This window comes from Bos taurus, chromosome 24 (genome assembly GCF_002263795.3).
Source record: "Bos taurus isolate L1 Dominette 01449 registration number 42190680 breed Hereford chromosome 24, ARS-UCD2.0, whole genome shotgun sequence".
Lineage (NCBI taxonomy): Eukaryota > Metazoa > Chordata > Mammalia > Artiodactyla > Bovidae > Bos > Bos taurus.
In genome coordinates this window covers 60,908,745-60,933,405 of record NC_037351.1, presented here as the reverse complement: position 1 = coordinate 60,933,405, position 24,661 = coordinate 60,908,745, and the positions used below count along the sequence as shown (strand labels likewise).

Genomic DNA, 24,661 nt, shown 5'->3' with positions numbered 1-24,661 from the left:
TTATTTCTCAGGCAAGAACTGACTGGAAAAAAGCCATGTGTAAAACAGATGACCTTACTTAAATTTTATCAGTATCAACAAATTACAAATATAAAGTTAATCTGTTATCATAATTTCTTCAAAATTGTTAAAATTAACTGTATATTGACATGTTACTTAAAAATTTTAGTAACTCCTTTCAAATTGCATGGTTTTCAAAACAAGCTGTCTTCTATAAATGTACCTACATTTTAGTAATTTTTCAGAAAGGGAAATGTCTTACATTCCTTTTGGAGAAGTAGGACTCTAAAATGACACTTGGAGAGTACAGATATATAAGCCCCAAGAAAAACAAAAATTCTATCTCCTGAAACTTATTAAATACACATTCTTAAGAGAAATACCGGGTTCACTGCCCCTCTTTGGTAGTGCTGTATTGTGCTTTTATGGGAATTTATAGTTTAGGAAAAGATTTCATCATCTTTATCTTAATGCTTTAAAGTCCTATGAAGGTGGATGAGGCAGATATGACTACTTCCATTTGCAGATGGAGAAACTAAAACTCAAAAAGGCTAACTGACAGATTCAAACTCTAAGCAAGCAGAAGAGCCACAACTAAAATTGATTACCTACCTACTTCTTGGATACTTTTAATTCAGTGGACTCAATGGTGGCCCACTAATAATTTCTACTTTACAATTATCTGAGCTGAGTAAATACTTGAACTATGTAACACATAAGCCTTAGCAACTACTCATGCCACAATTAACCAAATACTTAACAATACCTTCAGCATTTTACCCAGCAACCCTCAAACAAATATCCTTATTAAGGGGGCAAACTTTTAAATGACTTCTAATTATTCAAATGGTCGTTGAGCAGCTACTGGTGTCAGACACTGTTTATGAAAGGATACGGAGGGAACAAGACAATGAAGTCTCTGTGGGCTGAGGTCAGAGCCCAGTGCAGGAGTCAGACCAGAGCCCATGAGCAGAGAGATTCCGTCAGTGACCAGGGCTCCACAGACAGTGCACTAGGCACGGAGCAGGGGCTGAGAGCAGCACGTGAGACAGGCGCCAAGAACGACCTGGGCGGGGGGCTCAATCTGGGGCCGATAGATGGTTCAGAGCCAGAGAACACAAAGGCCTTAAGGAATGAATGAGCTAAGAGCTCCAGCAACGCAAGGAGAGCTGGACTAGCTGAGTAAAGAGCGCAGAATGGCTGGTGTCAAATGTTACAGAATGTAGATGAGATGTGAAGATAAGGACTTAAAACTTGAAAACTGAGGATACTTCTACAGAAGGCAGAAGCTAGTCCCAAAACTTATTCAACAAAACAAGGCCAGTCAGACACGGTGAGATGCAGAGGATGATGACTCCTGCTCTCTCGGAGATGACAGCCTTCTGGAAAGAAATACCATGTAACCCAAGTACAAGAACCTGGGAAAGGGATGATGGCGGTACACCCGGGATGAAGGAAAAGACCTTCTGCTGCAGGATCAGAAGTGACTTCGTGAGGCAGGGCCGCTGACGTCTTGCGGGCAGCTCCTCCAGAAGGAAGTGAGGGGCGGGCGCACAGAGACGCCTCTGCCCTGCAGCTGCAGCGCAGGCGGCCGCCTGAAGAGCAGCGTGGGCCGGTGCGGCCGGCAGGGAGGAGGGAGACGCGGGCGAGGGTCCACAGCACAGGCCACAGGCAGAGAGGAGCCACAGGGACCGACCACGCTGGGCTCTGCGCTCAGTCAGACACCGTGTGACGGACAGAAGGGCAGCAGAGCAACCAGAGACCAGAGCAGGCAACGAGGGCCAGGAAACAGCAGCCTCGGAGGAAGAGAAGAGACACCGGGGAAGACCGCCACGGAAGGCTACGCCTGTCTTCCGGGCGCTCAACACTGCTGAGTGGTTACTTTCACTTTCTAAAGGTTTGTTTACGCCTTAAATCTAAGGCTCTTATTTCTTTTTAATCAAACTGGCAGAGCAATCTTAATGTGATACATCTTTTAAACTGGGCAAACCATGCAGTATATACTGGAAACAGCACATCCCCTTAATTAAGACAAACACAGATATGTGCACAGCTTTTCTTAAGTTAGCAAACCTGCCATTTAGTTTTTCCAAAGATTAATTTTCATTCCTTCCAAAAGATCAGTGAACACAGTGTGAGGTATCTGTTTTGGGTGAGAGTAGCTTACTTTGAAGGTGTACTCCCAATATTTGTCAGCCCTTTTTCTCTGGACTCCTTTCAACATTATCTTCTCAATGTGTACAGCTGAAAGAAAGAAAACATGCTGACTTGTTCTACAGAGACTAGATACACATTTCAGTTATTCAACCTGACACAGCCAAATGGTTAAGCTATTTATCTTCATCTTTACTACTGGCCTTAATCATGGAATAAAACCAAAAACCCCAGAAGCACAACAATGTGCTGTCCATCCATCAAGTAATTTCTTTCTACATCTATGAGTATGCTGAGTGCCTAAAGTCGTTTCAAGCACTCTGCTAAGCACCAAAGATAAATAATAAGAGGTGCCTGCAGTGAAGATTGCTTATCTAGAGGAATCTTCAAAACTGTTACCACAAATACAGCACTTTAGAGTCTTTCAGTTATTTAGGCAGATTAGGTATAAACTAGAAAAAATTCTTAAATGAGGTGGGGAACTCTTCAAAAGTAATAGGAAAGTGATAAAAGACTTCTTTCCAATTCAGAATTTAAAAACTGTTTCCCTCAAGTGTGACCCTTAATATCATACAATGGTAACACAACTTAACATTATAATGAATTATGATGGTTCACTGTAGTAAAACTTCTCACAATTTATTATACAATAGTGGTCATAAATTACACTGGTGACTTAACAATTACACTGAACTGAACTAGATAAGATGATCAGCTCACTCATGAAGTAAGTCAAAGTGCAAATCCCCAAAGTCCTCATTTCACACATCCTTCAATAGAAGTTACCACCTTAGCAAGTAAATCTCTTTACAAAGTGAAAAGAGCCAGTCTACTAAGCATAATATAAGGACTTAAGGAAAAAAAATTTGTTGTTCAGGTGTAAGTAGAAGAAATCGTAATGAAGATGATAAAGGTCACAGGGAAGAAGTTAGGAAAGGGACTCAACACAAGGTCACCGCTCGAGTCACAGGGGACAGGAGATGGAAAAGAAAAGGGAAGGACTCACTTTGCCTTAAAGGAAGAAGTTAAAACAGGTGAAGTAGAATATACAAAGGAACAAAAGTGTGCAGGAAGAAGTAAGATTGCTATAGATCACAGAAGGTGGGCACTGAGAAAGCAGGAATCATAAGACTACAGAAATCTGCTGATAAACAGACATTAGGAGACACCATTACCAGAATTTTGTGTTAACTTTCCAAATGTCTAGTGTTTGGTGGCCTCCTTCTGGGCCAGTTTCCCTTGGTGGATGAGAACGTTGAGGATGGAGACGAAACAACCGCAGACGCCAGGTGGGGTGAGAAGCCTGCAGTGGCTCAGCACTGCTGCGTATGATGAAGGCTGGAGGAGGGGAGGGGCCTGCTGTTTCCAAAAGCTGCTGTATTCAATTAGGTGAAGGATGGTGCTATTAAATAAAAATGATCTGAACTAATCAATGTTCCAAAATATGAAGCAGCTTTACTTCTGAAAGCAGGCTGAGAGAGGGGGCCGCAGAGCAGTGTGGCACAGTAGCATGGCTGTGGCTTCGGCTCCATTTCACTTCTACCTGCTGTGATCTATCAGAATCGAGGTGAGGGAGACAGAAGGCATGGGGTGAGGGATGGCTGATAATGGGCGGCCCTGCAACTCTCAAAGAACTGCAGAGCATGGACTATGGACATTTGTTAAAAGTTAAAGATATAGGAAAAACCATCTATAAGTACCACCTTACAGTTAATTAGTATCATTTTGATGCAGTCTTTTTATTTTTTTTTAGCTATCTTAAAGAAGAAAAATGACAAAAAACCACAATGGACCTTCACTGTAAACCCAAACTCTGCTTCACTGAGCCTGGCTGAAGCAGACCAGGCAGGATTCCAGATTACCGTTCAAGATTCAGTAATCTTGAACAGAAGCAGTTAATTATGTAAACGTTTTCTAAACCTTAAACATTCACATCTATTTTTCCTCTGTGAAGAAAAATGCATTACATGAAAAGGATTATTATCGGAACTAAAAGGAAACAGAAAGACATCAATTCAAAGCTGTTATAAATGAGTATGATGCTTACCGCCTATCTTTCACCCTTCCCAAATTTTCCCTCAGCAGGTTAACAGACCCCCAGATGTAAAGGGAAGAGAACATGTGAACCCGTTTCTCTTCAGGTGGCAATGTCCTTTCACTCCCCCACCCAGACCTCTTGAAAACTGCATCACTGCAGGAAGCATGTGCTTGTAAGAAATCTCTTCTGTCTTACAGTGCACTTCAGTAAAATTGACTTTTCCAGCAGACCTTGAGCACATTCTACAGCTAAAGCACTGTACTAATACTTTGGAGGGAGGTTAAAGTCTTTGCCCTCCAGAAGTATGCAGCCTGATTTAAGAAAGGCAGAATCGAGTAAGTGTGGGCTGGGACGGGCCAGGGGGCTGCGGAGTTGGAGCCCAGACGCAGACTCAAGGAAGCGAGAGGACCAGCATTTGAGCCAAACCCAGGACCCACAGAGTTCTGTACTCCACAAAGGGGCAAGGGGGTGAATTAGTCAGCACCAGTAGCACTCTGCAATCCTGTGTACAGACGGTTTACAGTTTAGGAAAAATACAACATACCTTCTCGCTGGGTTCTGTGAGGTGTCACAGTAAGACCATCATGAGGTATTGGGGCTTGTTCTATTAAACTGGCCTCGTTACTTTGCATATAATCACCATGAGAAGAGTCATTCTAGAGGAGAGAGGGGGGCACAGGTTAATCTACATCTGAGACTAAGAACAATGAATGCCACAAAAATAAACTAGATTAAAGTGATACTTTTAACAGCAGTAATTTCAACAGCAATTTGAGAGATAAAATAGGTGATTACACATTTAGAGCAGAAAGGCACAGTGCCAGAGCAGGAAAGAGAAAGCCATATTTATCTTCATTTAACAGCAATATTCTATCAATTATTTAATTGTCCCAGTTTGGGGGGCACACACAGCATAGTGCTATTCAGAATCGCCAGTGATGTCAATTCCTTACCCAAGTGAACATGATCACATATAAAAAGACGGTACCCTTTATGTTATTCCCCAGATGTAAGGGCATCTGTATTTTTTATGTTTTCGTGCAGTTTTTTAATTCACTACTTGGTCTTAGTGACAGTCTAACAAGATGCTTTGTTAGGAAAAAAATTTTTAAGGCTATCATCAATACACAAATCTAAACAAGAATGTGTGTGGACAATGAGTTTACATTAATGCTAAACCATCTAATATCAACTAGGTGCTCTACCATTAGTGAACTAGAGTATAAGTTTTATCCCTACAAATGCTACTTGGGAGTCATGAAGAGCTTGCCAATCTTATACATGGCTCTCAGAATTCAAACACCGTCATGGATTGGGTTGGCCAAAAAGTTCAATTTTTCTGTTAAGTTGTTATGGAAAAATATGAACGAATCTTCTGATCAACCCAATATATTGTTACTCTAACCCACTGGGTAAGCCAAAAATTAAAATAGCTTTATAATGGATCTATATCAGAATTCATACCTTATCCTCCCCCACTTCATGTTCAGAATCTCAAAACACTATTCAGACCAAAATTATCTCACTTACAGGAGCTAATTATAATATTACAAATCTGCAATAAATAATACACATTAATTTTTTAATTGTATATAAAAATGAAGTAAACAGCAGACCTTAAACTTTCCAAGCATTCTAATTTAAAACATTTTGTTCTATAGTCTGACCATGCCTCCTGACCTGTCAGTAAGTACGAGCTGTCAGTTGATGGCTCTATTCCTAGGAATCAGGCATCACACCAGATACCCCTGGGAGCTAAGCTTCAGCCTCATGGTGTGTCGTCTTCTAGAAACCCAAGGAAATAAAGGCTGTCTACACAGAAACACTTAAGAAGAAAGACAGCATCGACCTCTTAAGTCAGCATCCAACTTTTGAATGGCACTCACCAACTTTCAATATTATTGAATAAAAAAAAAAGGCAGACATAAGAATTCTTCTAACAATAACAAAATCATGTATTTCCCAACCCAAACCATATAATCATTTACTACAAAATAATACAACCATATTGGCCTAAAACAGCTATAAATACTTCAAAAATCAATATAAATAAAGCACTGTAATCCTCTTAAATACTTATGTTAATTGGAAGTTTAGCTGAACGGGTCAACCATTTCTTTTTTTTTAATATAAATTTATTTATTTTAATTGGAGGCTAATTACAATATTGTATTGGTTTTGCCATACATCAACATAAATCCACCATGAATGTACACGTGTTCCCCATCCTGAACCCCTCTCCCACCTCCCTGGCCCATCCCATCCCTCTGGGTCATCCCAGTGCACCAGCCCGAGCATCCTGTATCATGCATCGAACCTGGACTGGCAATTCGTTTCACATATGATATTATACATGTTTCAATGCCATTCTCCCAAATCATCCCACCCTTGCCCTTTCCCAGAGTCCAAAAGACTATTCTATACATCTGTGTCTCTTTTGCTGTCTCGCATACAGGGTTATCATTACCATCTTTTTAAATTCTATATATATGCATTAGTATACTGTATTGGTGTTTTTCTTTCTGGCTTACTTCACTCTGTATAATAGGCTCCAGTTTCATCCACCTCATTAGAACTGATCCAAATGTATTCTTTTTAATGGCTGAGTAATATTCCCTTGTGTATATGTACCACAGCTTTCTTATCCATTCGTCTGCTGATGGACATTTAGGTTGCTTCCATGCCCTGGCTATTATAAACAGTGCTGCGATGAACACTGGGGTACACGTGTCTCTTTCAATTCTGGTTTCCTTGGTGTGTATGCCCAGCAGTGGGATTCCTGGGTCATATGGCAGTTCTATTTCCAGTTTTTTAAGGAATCTCCACACTGTTCTCCATAGTGGCTGTACTAGTTTGCATTCCCACCAACACTGTAAGAGGGTTCCCTTTTCTCCACACCCTCTCCAGCATTTATTGCTTGTAGACTTTTGGATCGCAGCCATTCTAACTGGCGTGAAATGGTACCTCATTGTGGCTTTGATTTGCATTTCTCTGATAATGAGTGACGTTGAGCATCTTTTCATGTATTTGTTAGCCATCTGTATGTCTTCTTTGGAGAAATGTCTGTTTAGTTCCTTGGCCCATTTTTTGATTGGGTCATTTATTTTTCTGGAATTGAGCTGCGGGAGTTGCTTGTATATTTTTGAGATTAATTCTTTGTCAGTTGCTTCATTTGCTATTATCTTCTCCCATTCTGGAGGCTGTCATTTCACCTTGCTTATAGTTTCCTTTGTTGTGCAGAAGCTTTTAATTTTAATTAGGTCCCATTTGTTTATTTTTGCTTTTATTTCCAATATTCTGGGAGGTGGGTCATAGAGGATCCTGCTGTGATGTATGTTGGGGAGTGTTTTGCCTATGTTCTCCTCTATGAGTTTTTTAGTTTCTGGTCTTACATTTAGATCTTTAATCCATTTTGAATTTATTTTTGTGTATGGTGTTAGAAAGTGTTCTAGTTTCATTCTTTTACAAGTGGTTGACCAGCTTTCCCAGCACCACTTGTTAAAGAGACTGTCTTTAATCCATTGTATATTCTTGCCTCCTTTGTCAAAGATAAGGTGACCATATGTGCATGGATTTATCTCTGGGCTTTCTATTTTGTTCCATTGACCTATATTTCTGTCTTTGTGCCAGTACCATACTGTCTTGATAACTGTGGCTTTGTAGTAGAGCCTGAAATCAGGCAGGTTGATTTCTCCAGTTTCATTCTTCTTTCTCAAGATTGCTTTGGCTATTCAAGGCTTTTTGTATTTCCATACAAATTGTGAAATTATTTGTTCTAGCTCTGTGAAAAATACCATTGGTAGCTTGATGGGGATTGCATTGAATCTATAGATTGCTTTGGGTAGTATACTTATTTTCACTATATTGATTCTTCTGATCCATGAACACGGTATATTTCTCCATCTATTAGTGTCCTCTTTGATTTCTTTCACCAGTGTTTTATAGTATTCTATATATAGGTCTTTTGTTTCTTTAGGCAGATATATTCCTAAGTATTTTATTCTTTTCATTGCAATGGTGAATGGAATTGTTTCCTTAATTTCTCTATTTTCTCATTATAAGTGTATAGGAATACAAGGGATTTCTGTGTGTTGATTTTAAATCCTGCAACTTTACTATATTCATTGATTAGCTCTAGTAATTTTCTGGTGGAGTCTTTAGGGTTTTCTATGTAGAGGATCATGTCATCTGCAAACTGTGAGAGTTTTACGTCTTCTTTTCCAATTTGGATTCATTTCTTTTTCTGCTCTGATTGCTATGGCCAAAACTTCCAAAACCATGTTGAATAGTAGTGATGAAAGTGGGCACCCTTGTCTCGTTCCTGACTTTAGGGGAAATGCTTTCAATTTTTCACCATTGAGGATAGTGTTTGCTGTGGGTTTGTCATATATAGCTTTTATTATGTTGAGGTATGTTCCTTCTATTCCTGCTTTCTGGAGAGTTTTTATCATAAACGGATATTGAATTTTGCCAAAGGCTTTCTCTGTATCTATTGAGATAATCATATGGCTTTTATTTTTCAATTTGTTAATGTGGTATATTACACTGATTGATTTGCGGATAATGAAGAATCCTTGCATCCCTGGGATAAAGCCCACTTGGTCATGATGTATGATCTTTTTAATGTGTTGTTGGATTCTGATTGCTAGAATTTTGTTAAGGATTTTTGCATCTATGTTCATCAGTGATATTGGCCTGTAGTTTTCTTTTTTTGTGGCATCTTTGTCAGGTTTTGGTATTAGGGTGATGGTGGCCTCATAGAATGAGTTTGGAAGTTTACCTTCCTCTGCAATTTTCTGGAAGAGTTTAAGAAGGATAGGTGTTAGCTCTTCTCTAAATTTTTGGTAGAATTCAGCTGTGAAGCCGTCTGGACCTGGGCTTTTGTTTGCTGGAAGATTTCTGATTACAGTTTCAATTTCTGTGCTTGTGATGGGTCCGTTAAGATTTTCTATTTCTTCCTGGTTCAGTTTTGGAAAGTTGTACTTTTCTAAGAATTTGTCCATTTCTTCCACGTTGTCCATTTTATTGGCATATAATTGCTGATAGTAGTCTCTTATGATCCTTTGTATTTCTGTGTTGTCTGTTGTGATCTCTCCATTTTCATTTCTAATTTTATTGATTTGAGTTTTTTCCCTTTGTTTCTTGATGAGTCTGGCTAATGGTCTGTCCATTTTATTTATCCTCTCAAAGAACCAGCTTTTGGCTTTGTTGATTTTTGCTATGGTCTGTTTTGTTTCTTTTGCATTTATTTCTGCCCTAATCTTTAAGATTTCTTTCCTTCTACTGACCCTGGGGTTCTTCATTTCTTCCTTTTCTAGTTGCTTTAGGTGTAGAGTTAGGTTATTTGACTTTTTTCTTGTTTCTTGAGGTATGCCTGTATTGCTATGAACCGTCCTCTTAGCACTGCTTTTACAGTGTCCCACAGGTTTTGAGTTGTTGTGTTTTCATTTTCATTAGTTTCTATGCATATTTTGATTTCTTTTTTTATTTCTTCTGTGATTTGTTGGTTATTCAGCAGTGTGTTGTTCAGCCTCCATATGTTGGAATTTTTAATAGTTTTTCTCCTGTAATTGAGATCTAATCTTACTGCATTGTGGTCAGAAAAGATGCCTGGAATGGTTTCAATTTTTTTGAATTTACCAAAGCTAGATTTATGGCCCAGGATGTGATCTATCCTGGAGAAGGTTCCGTGTGCGCTTGAGAAAAAGGTGAAATTCATTGTTTTGGGGTGAAATGTCCTATAGATATCAATTAGGTCTAACTGGTCTATTGTATCATTTAAAGTTTGTGTTTCCTTGTTAATTTTGTTTAGTTGATCCATCCATAGGTGTGAGTGGGGTATTAAAGTCTCCCACTATTATTGTGTTATTGTTAATTTCCCCTTTCATACTTGTTAGCATTTGTCTTACATATTGTGGTGCTCGTATGTTGGGTGCATATATATTTATAATTGTTATATCTTCTTCTTGGATTGATCCTTTGATCATTATGTAGTGTCCTTCTTTGTCACTTTTCACAGCCTTTGTTTTAAAGTCTATTTTATCTGATATGAGTATTGCTACTCCTGCTTTCTTTTGATCTCTTTCCATGGAATATCTTTTTCCAGCCCTTCACTTTCAGTCTGTATGTGTCCCCTGTTTTGAGGTGGGTCTCTTGTAGACAACATATATAAGGGTCTTGTTTTTGTATCCATTCAGCCAGTCTTTGTCTTTTGGTTGGGGCATTCAACCTATTTACATTTAAGGTAATTATTGATAAGTATGATCCTGTTGCCATTTACTTTATTGTTTGGGGTTCGAGTTTATACACTCTTTTTGTGTCTCCCGTCTAGAGAATATCCTTTAGCATTTGTTGGAGAGCTGGTTTGCTGCTGCTGAATTCTCTCAGCTTTTGCTTGTCTGTAAAGCTTTTGATTTCTCCTTCATATGTGAATGAGATCCTTGCTGGGTACAGTAATCTGGGCTGTAGGTTATTTTCTCTCATCACTTTAAGTACGTCTTGCCATACCCTCCTGGCCTGAAGAGTTCCTATTGAAAGATCAGCTGTTATCCTTATGGGAATCCCCTTGTGTGTTATTTGTTGTTTTTCCCTTGCTGCTTTTAATATTTGTTCTTTGTGTTTGACCTTTGTTAATTTGATTAATATGTGTCTTGGGGTATTTCACCGTGGGTTTATCCTGTTTGGGACTCTCTGGGTTTCTTGGACTTGGGTATTATTTCCTTCCCCATTTTAGGGAAGTTTTCAACTATTGTCTCCTCAAGAATTTCCTCATGGTCTTCCTTTTTGTCTTCTTCTTCTGGGACTCCTATGATTCAAATGTTGGGGCATTTAACATTGTCCCAGATGTCTCTGAGATTGTCCTCATTTCTTTTAATTCATTTTTTTTTCCCTCTCTGATTCATTTATTTCTACCATTCTATCTTCTACCTCACTAATCCTGTCTTCTGTATTCTACTATTTGTTCCCTCTAGAGTGGTTTTGATCTCATTTATTGCATTATTGATTATATATTGACTCTTTTTAATTTCTTCTAGGTCCTTGTTAAAACTTTCTTGCATCTTCTCAATCCTTGTCTCCAGGCTATTTATCTGTGATTCCATTTTGTTTTCAAGATTTTGGATCATTTTCACTATCATTATTCAGAATTCTTTATCAGGCAGATTCCATATCTCTTTCTCTTTTGTTTGGTTTGGTGGGCATTTATCCTGTTCCTTTACCTGCTGGGTATTCCTCTGTCTCTTCATCTTGTTTATATTGCTGTGTTTGGGGTGGCCTTTCTGCATTCTGGCAGCTTGTGGAGTTCTCTGTATTGTGGAGCGTCCTCACATGGCTTGTCAAGGTTGCCTGGTTAGGGAAGCCTGTGTCGGTGTTCTGGTGGGTAGAGCTGGATTTCTTCTCTCTGGAGTGCAATGAAGTGTCTAATGAGTTATGAGATGTCAGTGGGTTTGGAGTGACTTTGGGCAGCCTGTATATTGAAGCTCAGGGCTGTGTTCCTGTGTTGCTGGAGAATTTGCATGGTATTTCTTGCTCTGGAACTTGTTGGCCCCTGGGCAGTGCTTGGTTTCAGTGTAGGTATGGAGGCATTTGATGAGCTCCTTTTGATTAATGTTCCCTGGAGTCAGGAGTTCTCTGGTATTCTCAGGATTTGGACTTAAGCCTCCTGCTTCTGGTTTTCAGTCTTATGTCGCCTCAAGACTTCTCCATCTATATAGCACCGCTGATAAAACATCTAGGTTAAAGATGAAAAGTTTCTCCACAGTGAGGGACACCCAGAGAGGTTCACCAAGTTACATGGAGCAGAGAAGAGGGAGGAGGGAGATAGAGGTGACCCGGATGAGAAGAGGGGGAATCAAAAGAGGCGAGAGCAAGCTAGCCAGTAATCACTTCCTTATGTGCTCTCCACAGTCTGGACCGCTCAGAGATGTTCACGGGGTTATACAGAGAAGAGAAGAGGGAGGAAGGAGACAGAGGTGGCCAGGGGAATAAAGGGGGAAATCAAAAGAAGAGAGATAGATCCAGCCAGTAATCAGTTTTCCACCATCTGGAACACACACAGAGATTCACAGAGTTGGGTAGAGAAGAGAAGGGGGAGGGAGGAGATAGAGGCAACCTGGTAGAGAAAAAGGAGAGTCCAAAATGGGAGAGAGCAGTCAAGCCAGTAATCTCACTCCCAAGTAAAAATGGGTACTGAAGATTGGGTTCTTAAAGGTACAAAATTGATAACAAATTCTAAAAAGCGAAGATTAAAAATCTAGAGTAGAGGTTGGATTTTCAAAAATACAGTATTAAAGAAAAAAACAGTCACAAAAATTATATATATATATATATATATATATGAAGTTTGCTTTAAAAAATAGGGTCTTTTTTTTTTTTTGCAAAGTAATAGGTTATAAAAATGAAAATTAAAGGAGTAATAGAGGACTTAAAAATTTTTTTTAAAAATTTAAAGAATGATAGTAAAAATATATCTAGGACTTTCTCTGGTGTTGTGGGCAGTGTGGGGTTAGTTCATTTTCAGATAGTTCCTTGATCTGGCTTATATTTCTCAAGATCTACAGGCCCCTTCCTATGTAGTTGGTACTACCTGTCAGTTCCCAGGCGGTTCCCTCTGTTTTAGCTTCTTCTGTTTGCTGGTCTCTTCAGTTTCTAATTTCCACCCTGACACTAGTGGGATGGTGGTGGATGCTTTCTTTTAGGCTCACTTGTTCAGTCGCGCTGTGGGGAGGGAGGGACGCTGCAAACAAATAACACTGGTGTGTGCTCACACTGTCTCAGCCACACTAGGCCTGCCCCTGCTCACGGTGTGTGTGCCCTCTCTGCCCACACTGCTCAGGCTCTAGGTTGCTCCGCCAGGAACCATCCGAGGCCAGCCCTGGGCTGCATGCACCTCCCAGGTCTAAGCGGCTCAGGTTCAGGCACTCGAGTAGTCCTCAGAGGCGCAGACTCAGTTGGGCCTGCGTTTTGTGCCCTTCCCAGGTCCGAGCAGCTCAGGTGATCAGGTGTTTGGTGAGCGCAGTTGCTGCGACTCATTGCCTCCCCCATCCCTGCCACTCAGTTTTCTGGGTGTACACCCAGTGCACCTTCTCAGACAGACGTTGACCGTCCAGAACCCCAAGAAGTCTCGGTTAGCAACGAAGCCTGCTTGCAGTTTGGTAGATAATGCCTCTCTGGGTCTGCGACTGCCCCCTTCCGGATCTGGCTGCCTGTCTCAGGAGGAAGATGGACCGGCAGGCAGCCGGCTAGCTCTGTTCAGTCCTTTGTTCTGTGAGTGGGCCTGGCGGTGTCTTAGGTTAGGGCTTTTCGTGTGGTAGCTATCCCACAGTCTAGTTTACCATCCCAAGTTAGTTCCCTCAGATTGCCCTTGGGGCATTCAGGCCCGGTCCTTACTCTACGCAATGTAGCCTGCGCCTCCCTGCCCAGCCCCCACTTTGCTAGTGGCGAATACAGGGGTCTGCGCTGCTTCTCTGCTAGGGGGAGTTACTGTTGGGCACGTAATCTGTGGGTTTTAATTATTTATTTTTCCTCCCAGTTATGTTGCCCTCTGTGGTTCCAAGGCTCGCCACAGACTCGGCAGTGAGAGTGTTTCCTGGTGTTTGGAAACTTCTTTTTTAAGACTCCCTTCCCGGGATGGAGCTCCGTCCCTACCTCTTTTGTCTCTCTTTCTGTCTTTTATATTTTTTCCTACCTCCTTTCGAAGACAATGGGCTGCTTTTCTGGGTGCCTGATGTCCTCCGCTGGCATTCAGAAGTTGTTTTGTGGAATTTACTTAGTGTTCAAATGTTCTTTGGATGAATTTGTGGGGGAGAAAGTGGTCTCCCCATCCTATTCCTCTGCCATCTTAGGATCGCTGTGCCCCCCCTCCCCCACCATTTCTTAAGGGTATATTCCATATTGTTCATATGTCGTTCAAAAATTAAAAATAACACTCACCATTAAAAATAAATGAATGCAAAACTATACAAGAAAGAACAGTTTTCATTAGGGAAGTGCAGAGCACAACTACAATGAGATACCACTTCACACCCATTAGAAAGGCTATTATCCAAAAACAGACAATAAGTATTGGTGAATATGGGGAGAAATTGGAGCCCTTCTGCTTTGCTGGTAGGAGTGTATACAATGCAGCCACAGTAAAAGTTACTAAAAAAAATAAATAAACACAATTATCATATAATCCAGCAATTCCACTCCTAGCCATATACCCAGAAGAACTGAAAGCAGACACCCAAGCAGGTAATTAGTACTCCAGTGTTCACTGCAGCTGAAAAGTAGACTATTCAAAAGTCCATGGATGAACAGATAAACAAAATGAGGTATACGTATAACTGAGTATTACTCAGCCTTAAGAAGGCATAGAATTGACACATGGGTCAATCTTGAGGGCATTATGCTAAGTGAAATAAGCCAGGCACAAAAGGGCAGATTCTGTATGATTCCACTTATATGAGGCACCCTAGAGTAGTCAAATTCGCCGACAGCATGGTGATTCTAACCAGTGGCTTCAGAGTTCGGGATGGGAGTAGCGGCTTAACGGCTTAACAGATACAGTCTCAGTTTGGGATAAAAGAAACATTCCAGAGACAGATGGTGGCAGTGGTTGCACAACAATGTGAATGCCACGGAAATGTATACTCAAAAAATGTGAAAACAGTATACTTTGTTACACTTTGTTACATATAGTGGTAAAGAACCTGCCTACTGAAGCAGGAGACTTGGGTTTGAACCCTGGGTGGGGAAGATCCCCTGGGGAGAACATGGCAACCACTCCAGTATCCTTGCCTAGAGAATCCATGGACAGAGAAGCCTGGTGGACTACAGTCCAAAGGGTCGCAGAGACTTGGACACGACTGAAGTGACTTAGGACGCATATATATTTCACCACAATAAAAAAAAAATTAAGAATAGTTGTATCACATTGCCTCCATAAATTTTGAAACAGCTGTATGGAATCATTTTTAAAGTCTGAAGTTACTTTGAAGCACACAATTTAAGAACCAAGTCAAAAGCCTCCTAGTTTAATAACGTAGGCAGAAAAATGGAATCTGAATTTCTATCCAAGGACCAAAGTTCATCGACCCATGACATGTCTACTAATTAAGCTTTCTGCCCCTCCTCCCAACACTGAGTCCCAGCATGTATCACTGCTATACAGTCATTTAGACTACGTTTTAAAAACTAGAAAATTTTTAATTTTATTAATTTAACCAAAACTGAATTTAACATCTCAGGAGCTACAGAGATCAGAATCATGGGGCTTTCCGGCCCCAGCAGGAACCGCTCTTGGCTCCACTGTCTCCTCTCCCCCGGCACGTGTGCTTTTACTGTGTGCAGGGCAAGGCACCAAAAACCCGAGAACCACTGGCTTAATGGGATCCTGCAGGAAGGAATAGTGCCCATGTTCTCTATTAAGTTCAGATTCCTATGCAAATGCAATGCAGATGACATGCCAGAATCAGCATTTTAGAAAAAGGGTCAGGACCAAGTGGAAAATGGGAGAATTTTTCTCTGCTTGGAAGAAGATGACAAATTTTAAAAACCCTAAGCTGGCAAAAATATGCACAGGAACAAAAAGAGCCCTGGCATGTGTGTGCCCTTCTCCTTCCTACTGAGGTAGCTCATTTGAGTTCAGAAAGCTTCCTCTGACCTGTGGCGTGCTCCTGGTTAACTCAAATCCACGTGTCATGTAACATATCTTGGTTATTTTAAAAGACTGCTCAGACCTCACTTTTACACATGCAGATCCATCACAATTACTGGAGATCTCTTAAATGTGAGGAAAGTCTGTGAAACAGTCAAGTTGACTGCGCAGTCCCAAGACCCTTCTCTGAGAACACATCATTAGAGCAAAGATCACGCGGGTCTCAGGTTACTTTAACAAAGGTCTAACAGGACAGACTTTATCCTAGCACATCTACCAATGTTCTATACGTTTTCTCTCGTCCTTTTATGCAGACTGTACATCTTAAAATACCAAGACATTCTAAGAAAAAAGGCAAAAAAAAGCACAGAAATTGTTTTTATACTAAACTTACTAATGTCAAATTTTTACATTTATCAAATCAGACTGAGAATTTAACATTAGTATATGACAACATCCTATGAAGTTTTTGGGGTAAAGACAGCCCACAATACTGTGCCTACTCCTCCTGCTGATCCGTGGGTATAATTCCCCAGCCAGTGGATCTGGACCGACTTCAGAGATAGGCCTAACCAGGAGGATGGGATGGAAAGCCATTCTGGAATGGCCGAGATAGGTCATAGAAGTCTTGCCGCTGGACCTCTGGGAACACTTGCTCTGGGACCCCAGGCCTATAGGAACAGTGGTTCCCCGGAGACGCCGCGCCATAGACATGCACAGAGAGGAAAGGCGAGAGAGGCCCACAGCCGCCAGCTGTGTGCCCAGACATTCTGCAGCAGACACAAGTCACTCTTGCTGTTAGCTCCCTGTCTGAATTCCTGGCCCACAGAATTATGAGACACAACACTAAGAAAAAAAGTGTTATTGTTGCTTTAAGTCACTAAGTTTGGAGGTAATCTGTTACAGTTCTACATGGTAAATTCTCTTTAAATAACCAGGGTTGTACCTCAAGTATATGCTATTATCTAAGCAAGATTCATAGAAAGTCTTTCTTTGAATGTCAGAATATGATTCACTATTAGAAACACTACTAAGATGTCAAATTTCATCTATTTTGGTAGAAGAGGGAAGAAGCTCAGGCGAAGATATGAACTATTTACTGTCTGTCTCTTCAATTGAGAGGATGTGGGGGAAAGGCAGACATCTGTCTCATCTTTCCTCAGTGAAAACAGTGTAACCCAACCCAAAGGAAAGTCCTGAATCAACCTAGAGCATCTGATAAAGGGTAAGTTCTGGTGGGAGAGAAATGTGGATGCCAAATGTATTCAAGTTATGTCGCAAAGAACAAAATCGACCCAACAGGGCAGAAAGGAGGGAGACCAGTGAGTCAGCAGCTTAAAAACAGTTTGCCATGATTTCTGCTATGACCGTGGACTCACTCCCTATGTAACTTACTGTTTAACTAGAAATGTGTGGAAAAGATGATTCAGCAAGACAAGTGTGGCAGATTCACTATGTTAAAAGTGTGGGTAAATGCGCTCTAGTCACTGAAAGTGGGGGAAGGACTAAGCTATGCACTGACCCCGTGTCCACACCCGGCCACCACAGCCCACAGCCCAGACCCAGCTCCCAGTTCTTCCCACGACGATTGGGTGAGCTGAGGGCCGGCACCTGTGTGACCACAGCAGGCATAGCTGGAGCTGGGTGGTCGAATAGGATGGAAGGGGGAAACTTGATTCACTGTAACTTTATGTGTGTTTGGGGGAACTCTGAATTTATTACAAAAAACAAAAAGCAAACATTAATATTGTCGACGTCATTGTCTTTTCTAGAGAACTGAACTTGCAGGATGCACGACTGGGGAAGAACTAGCAGAAAGAATGCTGATGTGGAAGCTGACCAGGGAGGCAGGGAGTGGAGAAGGAAAGAAGAGAGGCAGCCCTTTTACCCAGCAACAGCCTGACGTTTCCCTCATGAAGCGCCCTGTGAGTTTCTGGACACAGTGGTAAAGAATCCGCCTGCCAAGAAAGGAGACACAAGAGACACAAGTTCGACCCCTGGATGGGGAAGACCCCCTGGAGGAGGAAATGGCAACCCACTCCTGTGTTCTTGCCTGGGAAATCCCATGGATGGAGGAGCCTGGCAGGCTACAGTCCATGGGGTCACAGAGTCAGACACGACTTAAGAGTCTGAACAACAACAAGGAGGTTGAATCAGGAACTGCTGCATCCCTGGGCTGGCAGCTCCCAGACCTTTAGATCCCCACTTTGCAAAAATGTTTCTGGGTGAGTTGAGGAGCACACACCCGTGAGCATGAGACCCAAAGGACCTACTGAGGCTGTGTCTCGCCTTCCCAGCCTGCGTAGAAGTGAGCTGCCCTCTCCTTTACAACCCTTCCCCACAGGAGACACCAGCGGGTCTTGCTGGGAGGTGAGCCCAGGACCCCGACAGCCAACGGCACTGCAGGGACTCCTAACTGAACTTCATCCCCAGAGAAGGGTTCTCCACCGAAATGCTCACAAAGCCTATGAAGGATCCTTGACAGAAAGTGACAGAAAGGTCAATGATGCTTAGTGTCAGGAAACACTCAATCAGGCCTTGTGTTTAACCCCACCAAGTACAAATGTCACCTTCCCCAAACCACCACCACCCCCCGTCAGCAGATAGCCTCTTCCCCGAGGACATCTTCTCCAAACACTTTGGCTCACACACGATCACGTTCTTCCTCCCAGGACCACTAGACAACTTAAAATCGTCTGATACCCAAAACAAAAATCAATCATACCGAGGAAACATTATGTTTCTTAACTATCCCAATTTAAACATTCCTAACAAGAAACATAAAAACCCCATACTTTTTAGGTTATAAAATTGTTCACTTGAGTGACCAAAAAGTTTTTAACTTTCAGATCATAAGCAAGATCACGTGTGTGCTCTGTCGTATCTGACTCTGTGACTCTTGGACTGTAGCCCACCAGGCTCCTCTATCCGTGGGATTTTCCAGGTAAGAACACTGGAGTGGGTTGCCATTCCCTTCTGGGGATCTTCTCGACCCAGGGATCGAACCTGCGTCTCTTTTGTCTCCTGCACTGACAGGCGGATTCTTGATCACTGTGCCAACTGGGAAGCCCCATAAGCAAGGTGCTGTACTTCAATTCCCTATCAGGCTCCCACCACCCCTCAAGCAAAGCACGAACTGGAGAGCAGCCCTAGACAGCAATAACTACAGCAACCCCAATAAGAAGACAGCTTGTAACTTGTGACTTTTTTCATCCTATCAAAACATCACCCATAGGTTTGCAAAACGTGCATCAGCCTCACACACAAAAGTTTAGTTAACTTAACGAGTAGAGTAAGCATGACCTGATTTTGAAAGAATAATTAATAAGCACAACTATTCAGCATTCACTCATTGAAGCTTCAGTTCAAATCTATACTGGTCCATGCTTTCTATCTAAACAAACAATTCCTTGTACTATTTCCAAAACAACTGCGCCTATCTATATTGTGCACATATACTGTATGGCTGCAAATAGCAAAGTAGCTGATACTTCATCAAGACCAAGGGGAAAAAAAAAATCACTGCCTGATGCACTCTGTCTTACAGTAATTAATCATAATGGTATTTTTCAGAGCACTATTTGAAATATTCTAAGGGTAGGAAATTTTGACTGAGCACTTATGATATATGCAACGCTGACCGAAAAAAAAAAAAAAAGAAATGTGATACCTAAGTCTTTGTGGAACCTCTAAGATTGACCTTACCTCCTGGATTTTAAGTTAAAAATAATTCAAAGTAAAATTTAAAAAAAAAAAAACAGAAAAAAAAATCACAGGATAAGTACCAAAATTGTAACAGAGAATATACAGGCTATTGGAAGGCAGAGGCAGCAAAGTCTTCCAAGATTACCACAAGGACAATTCCAAACACCACCACACAAGAGGTGACAGCATGAGTCAGCCTTGAATAAAACCACAGACCATGAGCAGGAGGAGCAGGAGACGGCGTGTGAGTCCCGAGACCCACCGGAGACCAGGGTGAGCAGGAGGAGCGGGAGGCGGCGTGTGAGTCCCGAGACCCACTGGAGACCAGGGTAAGCAGGAGGAGCGGGAGGTGGCGTGTGAGTCCCAAGACCCACTGGAAACCAGGGTGAGCAGGAGGAGCGGGAGACGGGGTGAGTCCCGAGACCCACTGGAGACCAGGCCCCACCGGTCGCCACAAGCACACGTGGTGCGAGGGACACTGCTTCAGGAAGTGGGGCCTGGCAGTGGTGTCAGCAGCTAAGAGGTGGGAGTCTGAAAGGGTTAACAAGGATGTGAAAAGGGTAGATTCAGCTTATGAAGGAGAAAGGATTAAGGTTACCAAGCAAATAAGAGTGACCAGAAACGTAATGGAACCACTGAGAAAACTGGATGAGTTTGGAAGATGTCTTTTATTTATTTATTTTTTTAACAAATCAGTGATGCATTCTTTTCACACATATGAATGTAAAGGGACAGTTAACGTTTCAGGAAGACATACAAATTCTCACCTGCTCTCACTGCAAACCAGTTTCTTTAATTTGACCCTCAAGCTCCTATGCAACCCAACCCCTGTTTTCTCTTAAAGCTTCTGTATTTCTGTTCATCCACTGCAATCAAACTGCGCTATCCACTCTTGGAACCGCCCACAGATAAGCTGACCTATCTCCCGCGTATTCACCAAGTGTTTCATGTAGGTTGTTGTGTTCATCTTCAAGCAGTTCTTTGCATAAATGGTGAGAGGATCCCTATTCTATTCAGAGAAGTCTGAAACTTGGAAAGACCAAACAACTTGCCAGAGTGATCTCAAATTACTTCCTGAATGAGCATTAAACATGCCTAATGAACTGAGACATTTCGAAGGGCATTAAACCAAGTGTTCTCTGGAGCACAGGAAGAGCACAAGGAGAAGGACGACTGTGCGCCCAGCAACTGTCGCACCTGAAACACAACACCCGCCTAAGCACAGCCCTCTGGAGTGACTGTTTACACAGCCCGGATGAAGGCGACTTGTGTGACAAAGCACTCTGTGAGGAACAGGAGCCCTGTGACGACATGGTCCTCCGTGATGGAAGAGAGAGTTGATCAAAGTGAAGCTCAGTCTGCTTTGAGGGTAGTGCAGGCTTTATTTGCTTTTGTTAAAAAAAAAAAAAAATTAAGCTACTTATTACTCAGGAAGATCAAAAATATTAAACAGTTTTAAAAACCAGCCAATGTATAGCTTCTTTAAAAAAGTATAAAAAAGTTAAATTATTTATGGATTCCAGTCTGTACCCTGAAATAAATGAAAAAATTATATAACTTAAAAGAACTGCAAAATATCTTTGAAGAGTTAATCACTCAGTCCTGTCAGACTCTTCACAACCCTATGGACTGTAGCCCATCAGGCTCCTCTGTCCACAGAATTCTCCAGGAAAGAATACTGGAGTTGGTAGCCACTCCCTTCCCAGGGCATCTTCCTAACCCAGGGATGGAACCCACGTCTCGCATAGCAGGAGGATTCTTTACCATCTGAGCCCTTTACATTACCCTAACTAAATGTGAAAAAAATTTAAGTAGATTACATTTGCAAGGGAGTTCATGATAACCCAAATTGAAACTATGTATTTTCTCCATTCCCATCCCCAAATCCAATACGGGGAAAATACATATTTTAATCATCTGTGACCCAGAGAAATGCTTCCTTTGGGCTTATCTGTAGCTTATCAGATCTTAACAACATAAGAACTAACAAAGTTATCTGAAATGTATCTCACCCACCAGCTTAATTAATTACCTTCTTGGAACACCAATTTAGAGATATAGTAATAGAGAATATTTTCTATATTACTATAGTCTATAGTATTTTCTCAGAGAAGGCAATGGCACCCCACTCCAGTACTCTTGCCTGGAAAATCCCAGGGACGGAGGAGCCTGGTACGCTGCAGTCCATGAGGTTGCTAACAGTCGCACACGACTGAGTGACTTCACTTTCACTTTTCACTTTTATGCACTGGAGAAGGAAATGGCAACCCACTCCAGTGTTCTTGCCTTGGAGAATCCCAGGGATGGCTGCTGTCTATGGGGTCGCACAGAGTTGGACACAACTGAAGCGACTTAGCAGCAGCAGCAGCATAGTATTTTCTATACTATACCATATAGACTTTTTATTAAGGAAAAAAAAAGAAAACCTCTTCCTGAAAACAATTTATGTAGCAATCTGAATGGCTGCATCTTAGTGGAAAAGAAAAGGCACTGAATATCATTCTCAAAGAATTTGTGCTCAAGACAATTTGAATCATTTTGTCTCCCTAATGCAAACACCACAACCTTAAAGAGATGTTGTTGTTCCCATTTCACAGATAAGACTGAGCTCAGCCATGAAATTCAAAGATGCTTGCTCCTTGGAAGAAAAGCTATGACCAACCTAGACAGCATATTAAAAAGCAGAGACATTACTTTGCCAACAAAGTCTAATCAAAGTGATGGTTTTCCCAGTATTCACGTATGGATGTGAGAGCTGGACCATAAAGAAAACTGAGTGCCAAAGAATTAATGTTTTTGAACTGTGGTGTTGGAGAAGACTATTGAGAGTCCCTTGCACAGCAAGGAGATCAAACCAGTCCATCCTAAAGGAAATCAGTCCTGAATATTCATTGGAAGCAGTGATGCTGAATCTCCAATACTTTGGCCACCTGATGTGAAGAACTGACTCATTGGAAAAGACCCTGATGCTGTGGAAGATTGAAGGCAGGTGAAGAAGGGGATGAAAGAGGATGAGATGGTTGGACAGCATCACCAAATTGATGGACATGAGTTTGAGCAAACTTTGGAAGTTGGTGATGGACAGGGAGGCCTGGCGTGCTGCAGTCCATGGGGTCACAAAGACTTGGACACAACTGAGCAACTGAAGTGAACAACACAATTCCTGCCCCATCCCCGCCCCCCCCCCCACACACAAAAAAACCCCACAAAAACTGACAAAAGGTCAATTTATAAATATATATTACATTAGCTAATTTGCAGAGTTCTTATGGCAGAAATTGAAGAGGAACTAAAAAGTCTGTTGATGAAAGTGAAAGAGGAGAGTGAAAAAGTTGGCTTAAAGTTCAACATTCAGAAAATGAAGATCATGGCATCTGGTCCCATCACTTCATGGGAAATAGATGGGGAAACAGTGGAAACAGTGTCAGATTTTATTTTTGGGGGTTCCAAAATCACTGCAGATGGTGACTGCAGCCATGAAATTAAAAGACGCTTACTCCTTGGAAGGAAAGTTATGACCAACCTAGATAGTATATTGAAAAGCTTAGATATTGCTTTGCCAACAAAGGTCTGTCTAGTCAAGCCTATGGTTTTTCCAGTAGTCATGTATGCATGTGAGAGTTGGACTATAAAGAAAGCTGAGCACCGAAGAATTGATGCTTTTGAACTGTGGTGTTGGAGAAGACTCTTGAGAGTCCCTTGGACTGCAAGGAGAGCCAACCAGTCCATCCTAAAGGAAATCAGTCCTGGGTGTTCATTGTAAGGAGTGATGTTGAAGCTGAAACTCCAATACTTTGGCCACCTCATGCGAAGAGTTGATTCATTGGAAAAGACTCTGATGCTGGGAGGGATTAGGGGCAGGAGGAGAAGGGGACGACAGAGGATGAGATGGCTGGATGGCATCACCGAATCGATGGACATGAGTTTGAGTGAACTCCGGGAGTTGGTGATGGACAGGGAGGCCTGGCATGCTGCAATTCATGGGGTCGCAGAGAGTCGGACACGACTGAGCGACTGAACTGAACTAATGGTATATTAACTTACAGTGTGAGTGAGATTTTCCTGAATTCTTCTTGACTCAGAAAACCACCACTGAGAAAAATTAAGTAACTGGGGGTGGATACCCAATAGCTGCCATTTGCTATGAAAATAATTACTGCTGAACTGTGATCTAAAAGCCTCTCCCAGAAGGCATTTAATAGCTGAACTGCTTTTATTCCTCGATGCAGCCAAAACAACCTAAAATTTCCTGTAAAAGTCATGACTAGCTCTACTCCCTACTCTCAGTTTGTAGATGCTACACTCACTTCTCTTCAGCACCTTCCAAAGAAAGTTTAACTTTCATTAATAATTGCTAACACTTATTGAAAATCATGTACTAGACATCATTCCACAAGTACTCATTCATTTAAACCTTGCAATCTAACGTAAGTACTATTATTATCCCTCCAATAGGAGTGAAAAAAGCCTTCTCAGACAGTGCCCACTGCTCAGGGACCCAAGTCATTGTAAGAGCTCCCAGCAGTGGACAACAAATTAAATAAAGGTTTTATTACTGTGAGCAGTGGAGTTGTTCTTTTCAAATGTCATTTTTGGAAAGCATCTTTTTAGGGCCTAATCCAACAACAGCTGACATTTGGACACGAACCTCCCCAGTCTCATTTCAGTTCAGAGCTCTCACTAGGATTCTGACTGCCACAGACACATCCGTTATCCAGGACAGGAGCACTTATTTCCAAAAAAGCACTCTTTCCAAAAGAGTTTTCTTTTTTATGTCCTAACACTACCAGTATGTTATCTGTATTATTAAAATTAGTTGAGGTACTTGTTTTGTCAAGTACAATATATCTAATTAACCTATGCTATGAAAAAGTAACAATTTTGCCAAGTTTTCCTTTTAAGTATCTTCACTGATCTTTTTTTAAAGGACACATAGTCACATTTTTGTGTCTGAGTTCAAATAACACTGAAAGCTATTTGCTATACTACTAATAACATAAAAGTTCAGTTTCTATCTTTAATTCAAATATTAGCACTATTTGCCAAACAATTAACTTTTGAGGATACTGAAAACAATCTCCAGAGAAACAAGGCCATACCAACAACATTAACCACTAACAACTATT

General features: G+C 41.5%; 1 protein-coding gene and 1 long non-coding RNA gene across 4 annotated transcripts in view; one reads left to right on the top strand and one right to left on the bottom strand.

Annotated features, from left to right (window-relative positions):
* The window catches only part of ZCCHC2 (zinc finger CCHC-type containing 2), a 63,647-nt gene that overhangs the window by 33,668 nt on the left and 5,318 nt on the right, over nucleotides 1-24,661 (bottom strand). For both annotated transcript variants that reach the window (XR_009492772.1, XM_003587776.5), the window contains exons 2-3: nucleotides 4,737-4,848; nucleotides 2,168-2,244 (exon numbers count right to left, since the gene is read on the bottom strand). Coding sequence is in view for 1 of the 2 variants with exons in the window: in XM_003587776.5 (XP_003587824.4) it covers nucleotides 2,168-2,244; nucleotides 4,737-4,848 (189 nt within the window). In the remaining variant the exon portion in view is untranslated. The remainder of the gene's footprint in view (nucleotides 1-2,167; nucleotides 2,245-4,736; nucleotides 4,849-24,661) is intronic.
* LOC132343803 (uncharacterized) lies at nucleotides 892-22,789 on the top strand. Of its 2 annotated transcripts, XR_009492774.1 has the most exons (5): nucleotides 892-1,897; nucleotides 16,892-17,055; nucleotides 17,603-17,755; nucleotides 18,680-18,774; nucleotides 18,867-22,789. It is a non-coding gene; the product is annotated as an uncharacterized lncRNA (long non-coding RNA). The 2 variants fall into 2 exon arrangements; XR_009492773.1 differs by having other exon boundaries at nucleotides 17,603-18,774.